This window comes from Apium graveolens, unplaced genomic scaffold (assembly GCF_009905375.1).
Source record: "Apium graveolens cultivar Ventura unplaced genomic scaffold, ASM990537v1 ctg8606, whole genome shotgun sequence".
Classification (NCBI taxonomy): Eukaryota; Viridiplantae; Streptophyta; class Magnoliopsida; order Apiales; family Apiaceae; genus Apium; species Apium graveolens.
Window position 1 is genome coordinate 39,380 of NW_027421322.1, and position 8,201 is coordinate 47,580.

The 8,201-nt window shown below is 31.8% G+C and overlaps 1 protein-coding gene across 1 annotated transcript; it reads left to right on the top strand.

Moving 5' to 3' along the window:
• The first annotated feature begins 3,933 nt into the window (after positions 1–3,933).
• On the top strand, positions 3,934–5,406 carry LOC141705155 (uncharacterized). The gene has a single exon (XM_074508223.1). It carries the CDS (start codon positions 3,934–3,936, stop codon positions 5,404–5,406), a length of 1,473 nt encoding a protein of 490 aa, XP_074364324.1.
• The last annotated feature ends 2,795 nt before the right edge of the window (positions 5,407–8,201 follow it).

Genomic DNA, 8,201 nt, shown 5'->3' on the forward strand with positions numbered 1-8,201 from the left:
ACACGCAGCCTGAAAATCAAACACGTGTCCTTCTTGCCTGATTTTTTGACCCGTATTCGTAATTTTAACGAACCAAGTTGCACAAAAATAAACTCAGAAAATTATAAAAATAGTTTTAAAATTTTATAAAAATCCCGAAACTAAAAAAATAAAATTTCCATAATTTTTAAAGCACTTTTGAAACTCAACTCGTACCCGTATTTCACAATTAACGAACCGAGCTGCACTTAAAACAAATTCAGAAAATCACGAAAATATTCTTAAAATGTTATAAATATTCCAAATTTAATAAAAACATAAATTTCGAAATTTTAAAATAATTTCTAAAATGTAATTTATACCCGCTTTTATCAATTAAACGAATCAACGCGCGAGTGAAACTAACTCCAAAAATTCCCGAAATAATTTTAAAATTCTCGGAATATTTCAAACTTACATAAATATGAATTTCATAATTTTTTAAAGAATTCTAGAATTTAATACAGATTTTTACAAAATAAATACAATCAGAAAATCATACAAGGTTAAATAATTGATACAATATTGATATCTAAATTTTGTAAAATCCCAAAAATAAGTATTGAAATTATAAAATCATAAAACTAATTTTAGAGACAATTCAAATATTTATGAGTTTTAAAACTCTAATAAAATCACCTTTAAAAATAAAACAGAACAATATAACTCAATTTTTAACTACACATTCCAATCCTTTATACTAACAAATCACAGACAAATAGTATATATCAACATACTGCTGCCAAAACCAAGACACATATTTTACTTAATTAATATCCCACAATTACTTATTTAAATAATTAAAAAATACATGAGTCGTTATAATATAACCCTGGAGTATTTTTTTTAATAAAATAATAAAATTATTGAAATTATATATTTATATATTTAATTATAATTCTAATGCAAATAATGTATTTAACACATGTATATTATAATTTTTTATACTTTTTCTTAAATAATTGTAAATAAAAAATAAAATTAACAATGACTTTAATTCCTGTTTTGCTCTCACCTTTATTTTACCTTTAGTTTTATATGGTTTGTCCAATTCTAAATTGTTTTTCGATAAATTAATAGGATTATTAGAATTATATTGTAATTCCCTTTTTTTTAATAATCAATTATACTATAATAGAACATATATACATAATAATGGTGATGTAGAATGAGAACACGTACTATGCTACTTTTAAAACCGGATTTCCGAAAATACATATTACCCTAGAGTGAAGGTTAAATACCGGCCAACTTATGCGTACTAATATTTTGTTTTAACTATACACATGTTTTATGCGTGATCACCACAACTAAAATTTTGAGTTTATTGAATACAAATGTGTTCAACATGTGTATTCTATATTAAGAAAACAATTATAAAAACATGCATGTTTGGCATATTTATGCATAATATATACAAAATATATATCTTAATGATATACATTCAGTACACGTATTACACATATTCGTGTTACTGGGTATATTGGGCGGTCCTTCCCACCACTAGACAGTTTGGGTTGAGTTTTTTGAGTAAAAATTAGAAATTTTGACATAACACACATATTATTATGATATGTAAAAATTATCTAAACAAATTAACCTGGCATGGGTGATCAACTTGTATATAATAATTAATACATAGTTGACTTCTTATTCAACTTTTGGAAATTTTGGTACTATACACTATACGGTAATAATCTCAACTTATATGTATAAATAAACGTTACAACTTCTTATCCAACTTTTTTTTATCATAGCTAACCCGCACCCACTACCCTTTGGGTGCGCAGTGGATAAACCCTACGGGCTCACGCAATAGCCTGCAAACCACGTGAACCAAGGTAAACCGCATTTAAGCGACATGAGGCATAATTATAAATTCTCCTCATATCAGATTCGAACATGTGACCAAGATCCTCTCTTTAACCAGCTGAACCAAATTTTATTACTATCATCAAAACAATCTCAACCATTAAAAATATATATTTAAAAAAAGACGATATATATTGTAGAATAAGTGATACAATAATATCCTTATTCAATTATAAATAGAATAGAAAAAAATTACATTATTCTACTATTATTTAAACTAGCATTTTACCCTTGCTACACACCTAACCACAACCGACCTACAATTATCAATTGTCTTTGCAAAAAATAAGGATTTGGAGGCTAGTCTCGAGATCTTTTTCATGAAATTATGAAAAAATCATGTAAAAAACTCAATCTTCACATTTATTTACTATCCTTTTTTTATTTTAAAATTAAGAAATTTAATATTTAGATGTTTAATAAAATAAACACATAAGTCAATGACTACCTTAACTTTTCTTAAACTCTACATCTAGATCTTTAAATTCACATTAATAGAAAAAATATTATTAATTTTAAAAAATTAATGAAAAAAATTAAAATACGGTGTTTTTTTTCATTATTACACTTTCTCTATCCTTTTTTTTTCAACAATATGATCCTCCGTCTTTTCTCTCATTATCCACACCCATCGTGTCTCTATCATCCTTCACCGTCATCATCATCTTTCATCATTTACAATTTGATATGCTAATTATTTTGCTTTTTGGTTGATTAATGAATCATGAAATTGCTTTTTTGTTAATTTAATTCACCTATTTCCGTTGATATTAACATTTTGACAAAATGGTATCATAAAAAAATATAATTTATTTTTTATTGATTCAGATTTCTCAGATACCGGATTGATACCGGATTGAAATTGATTTTCTTTGTAATATATGCAACCAAAATCAAATCAAAAAATAATGTAACAAATGCTACACTACAAGAAAATAAGGTTAAATACAACTGCACAAATACAACCGGAATCAAATACAACCATATCTCGTTGAATTTAATAGGGCCCGACTAAATTCAATCGCACACAGTCATATTTAAAAACGGTTGTATTTAGGCGGTTGAATTTAGAAACAATTACAACCGACTAAATACAACCGCAATCAATTACAACCGGAAACGGTTGTATTTAGCCGCGCGGCTAAATTCAATCTCTTGCAGTTGAATTTAGCCTCTCCTAAATTCAACCGAACAATTACAACCGGAACCTTTTACAATGGCAAACGGTTGAATTTAGCCGCTCTAGAAAAATTGGAGGGAAATTATGCCGCCAATGAAATTTTCCCGCCAAAACAGTTAGAGGGAAAAATTGGAGCCAAATATCAGCTCAAAATTTTAAAAATAATTTTCTAAAAAAAATCAGAAAAATAAAATTAATATTTTCAATATTGTTAAAATATGTAAATAGACAATAATATATTAATTCTAGATCTTGTAATTAGTTTTTAATATTTTTACATTAGTTTAACGATTTTTGATTATTTTTACAAAACTTTATTGTTTTGTAATTTATTTTGCTAAATTCAACCGCAAGTGGTTGGTTGTCTATAATAAATACAACCGCTTTTAGTTGAACATTAAATACAACCACTTTCGGTTAAATTTCTAAATACAACCGCTTTCAATTAAATTTAGCCGCCTGTTTATCACAACTTAATTCGGTTGAATTTAGGATATCCATTTTAGCAACCCTACTGCCTCTTTCATTCCAGCAGCCGCAATTCTTCATCCTCTCCCTTCTTTCACCCCATTTTGCATTCATGTAATCATCCATTATCATCAAGTAAGTAAAATTATCGATTATTTTTGTTGTATTTTATGAATTTTATAAGTCATTGTTTTTTTCATAATTGCATACCTTTAACATATGTAGAAATGATTTGATTAATTTGAATTTGTTCATAAATATCAAATAATTGTTGTGTACTAACTTTATTGATAGGATGATGATACATAGTGTAATATGTTGATATTATTTTATTTGACAAACAATATATTGATATTGTTAGTGGTAAATAATTACGTATATGTCTGCATTTGTAGATGGCATTCGATCGTAGTTGGATTGGTCGTAATCGATTTAATGAGGCAAAATATATAACGGAAGAATATAAGGCTGGAGTGGATCGTTTCATTAAATTTGCTATAGAACATGGTGAAGAAGAAGATAATGTTCTTATAAGATGTCCGTGCCAAGATTGTCGAAATAGGTATTTTAAGTTGCCTAATACCGTGAAAATTGATTTGTATCGACATGGTATCATGCAATGGTATACTATATGGGATTGTCACGGGGAGAAAGATATATCACAAGTCGAGGTTGGAACGAGTTCTAGATACAGAGACGACGACATGTATGATGCACATGATGATAACGATTTTGAGGATTGCGAGAATTCTGAAGAACCAAACGAAACAGCAAAATCATTTTACAGGATGGTGAATATTGCTTTTGAACCAATTTATCCAAACAATGTCAATTTTACAACATTGGAGTTCTCAATGAAGTTACTTGAGTGGAAAAATAAGCATAATTGTAGTAATAATGGCTTTGATGATTTGCTTCATCTTATTGGATTAGTATTGCCTAGTGATCATAAATTGCCCCAAAAGTACTACACCATGCGAAAGATGATTAAAGGATTGCATATGCAATATGAGAAGATTGATGCTTGCGAGAATGATTGCATGTTATTTTACAAGGAACATGGTGACAAGACAAAGTGTGATATATGCAATGGAGACAGATACCAGAAGCAGAAAGATCCTAAAAAACAGAAGATTCCACGAAAAATCTTGCGTTACTTTCCTATTACCATGAGATTGCAGCGTCTATTCATGGCCGAGACTACTGCAAAATGTATGAGATGGCACCATGATAGAATTGCAATTGGAGGTGAATTAAGTCACCCATCGGATGGAGATGAATGGAAACAATTTGATCGGAGATTTCAAAAATTTTCAAAAGAGATTCGAAATGTAAGACTCGGGCTCTCTACAGATGGATTTGACCCTTTTCGCGACAAGCACGCGAAGGAGTATACGGTATGGCCCGTGGTAGTTGTTGTGTACAACCTTCCTCCCTCTATGTGTACAAAGGCTCCATATATGTTCATGCCTCTTCTTATTCCTGGGCCGACAGATCCAACCAAAGACTTGCATGTTTATCTTAGGCCATTGATTGATGAATTGAAAGTGCTGTGGAATACTGGAGTTGAAACATATGACATGTTCTCACGTACAAATTTTATCATGAAGGCGGTACTTTTGTGGACTATTAGTGACTTCCCTGGACTTTCCATGCTTAGCGGATGGTCCACCAAAGGTAAGTTATCGTGTCCAGTTTGTATGGGAGAAGTACAAGGTAAACAACTCAAATATGGTGGGAAAATAAGTTTTTATGGCACTGCTCAATATTTTTTAGATGCAGATGATCCTCTAAGAAGGAGTACTAAATTTGGAAGTGTAGAGAGGCGATCAGTTTGTGCTCGACATTCAGGGGGCGTGCAAAGGTGATGTGTGAGCAAATACAGTTTCCCCCTCCGAGAAAGTCACATAAGAAAAAACCAAGAGATTATGGGGCAAATACAGTTTCCCCCTCCGCTTCCTGCCATTTCTGTTTATTATGATAGCCTTATAACTATCGACAAAGCTAGAAGTGTAAAGTATAATGCTAAAACAAAGAGACACATCCAAGTTAGACTAAAGTCTATAAGGGGTCTTGTGTCTGATAGGATTATTGCTATAGAGTTCATAGGACCTCTTGATAATATAACTGATCCACTGACTAAAGGGCTTGAGCATGCTGTAGTCCTTAAGTCGAGGTTGGGGATGGGACTGATAACCCATCATAATTCATCAATAGCGGGAACCCAATACACCCGAGAGGAGATCCCTCGAAGTGTATTCAATGTGGTAATAACAAATTATAAGGTTGAATTGGTAGTACATCTACCATATACTTTTAGATACTTATGTATCTGAGTCTATCCCCTATAAACCTTAAGAGGTACTTGGACCGCTAGTTAGCAAGAGTTTTAACAAATTCTGATTGTAACAGTTTTGGATCAGGATTTGATAAATTCTGATGGACCAAATAGTGTGTCAGAATTTGTAAACTCTGAATGGGGTCAAGTTGAAAGACGAGATGTTAGCATTACATCTTTGGAGATGCCCAGCTAAGCGAATGCAATTGTGTGGTCGCAATTAGAGGAAATCGTTATTCCTTGAAGCATTCAACGAACAGGATCGAGACAAGACCATATCGTCTCAAAGCCGTAGATCTGCACCATAGCCTTTTGACTTGTCGTCGTCTATGGAGTGTGGTTACACCAAACGGATAGAGATTCAAGGTGAAACATTCCATCTATATACGGTAGCCATCGAAGTAGGGGACTTATGAGGGTTCAAACTCGGAAGGGTACCGACTCTGAAAAACAAGTCATGATAAAATCTGATATGCATTTTTGTATGAATTTGTGGGGGATTGTTAGAAAATGGAAATTTGAAGACATATGTAATATGTCTTCTTGACGTAATTTCTGGTTAATAACAAGTGGAGGTTGTTCCTTGCTATAAGGACATAAACTTTCATATTTGGATCTAAGATATTTTCTTAGTGAAATCCATGTAGAATTAAGAGCAAGAATGCTTATTTGTACAAGAGTTGTTTCGATTTTAGTTGAGAAGCATATTTTGAAATTTATGCAATGTTCAGGACCTGAGGCTAGAGGTTTAAGACCTGATGATGTTCTGAGATAAGTTTCTGCAATGTTCAGGGCTTGAGGTTGGAAGCTCAGGACCTGATGGTATGCTGAAAACAATTCTGGAATGTTCAGGGCCCGAGGCTAGATGTTCAGGTCCTGAGGTGCTGAAAAGTTTTGGTTTATTTAGGGCCCGAGGCTTATGCTCAGGGGCTGAACTGGAAGCCAATTGCTAAAACTATATAAACATGTTTTGTATAAATAAGTATATTAAATATTAATATTTGAGTGAAGATTATTATTATTTTAATAATAATTAGACTCTTATACAATATATAATAGATCAGATTACATACGTTACTTTTGTAGAGAAGAGCAAAAGTTGAAGTGTTTGAAAATCTGAGAGGGAGATAGATTGGGGAAAATAAATAGAAACCCTTGAACATCATCTCTCTGGCTCTCTCCCACATATATACATATATTCATTGATTTTATTGGTGAATTGAGGTGCTGATCGTTGTTGAGCCTTCTCGTATCTGTGAACGGATCGCTCTGAGCTGTTTTATCCTGTAAGTCATATTGTGGCAACCCATCACAATATAAGTGGGGCAATAATATCTTCAAGAACAGTCAAGTCTTCTTGAGGGCTTGGCGACTCAGTTGATTCTCTAATTCTAATAAAGCTTCATAGGGCTAAGTCATTTTCTCTAATTTCTTGTCAATTCGGTCTCTAATTATATATTGTTTGTGCCTTTGTGTTTGTTTCGTTACTTGGTTGAATTTGCCTGTTCATGTTAATTTGTTATATATAACTGTCCCATTGTTGCGCCTATAGTAATATTCCCAACAATATATACCATGTTTATGTCTCTTTCTTTTAGTCACAACCAGGGGTGGATCTGAAAATATTTACTTCGTGGTGCACCGAGTAAATTTTGGATGACACCCTCTTGTTTTATTTATTTTAATGTGGGCACTTTAATATGTTCTTAAAATTTTAAATGGTTAAGAAACGTAAAAGAATTCTTTAGGGAGGACGCATGTTCTTCGATGGCCCTTTACTAGAATCTCCCCCGATCAGAACTCTCTAGTGAGTCTTAAGATTTTGTTTGAGAACAAAATGCTGCAGTTTTGGAAATGTCTCAGGAAACTATAATCCATTTTTAATCGTTCACATGATTTTGTGTTAAATTTTGCACAGTAACATTTAAATTGAGCTTACTAATAAAATTAATTTTAGAATTTTCGTTGATTGAGATTTGTTTAATAGACAAACCAGAAAAACATAAAAATTTATTTTGCTAAAGTGAGGTGCTGCTGAGATGCTCATGCTCTTATCATATGGCCAAATTCCTTGCTACCTTTATACTGGATGAATGCACTTCATTTACAGTAATTATGGACTACTTTTGTAATCCTGCCTTTGTTTGAAGAATGAAACATATATTAAAGAAGGGTTCGTTCCATAACAAATATTGTTAATAGTTGCTGTTGGCACAATGTAAGCAATATACTATATATATACGTGTGTGTTTGTGTATGACTGGAGAAAACAAGTATTTTGCCGAACTACTTTTTTATTATGTTAAAGCAATTACAATATATAAT

Bases quoted from the DNA above. Each gene is read 5' to 3' on its own strand.
- LOC141705155 (XM_074508223.1), top strand. From the start codon at position 3,934: ATGGCATTCGATCGTAGTTGGATTGGTCGTAATCGATTTAATGAGGCA.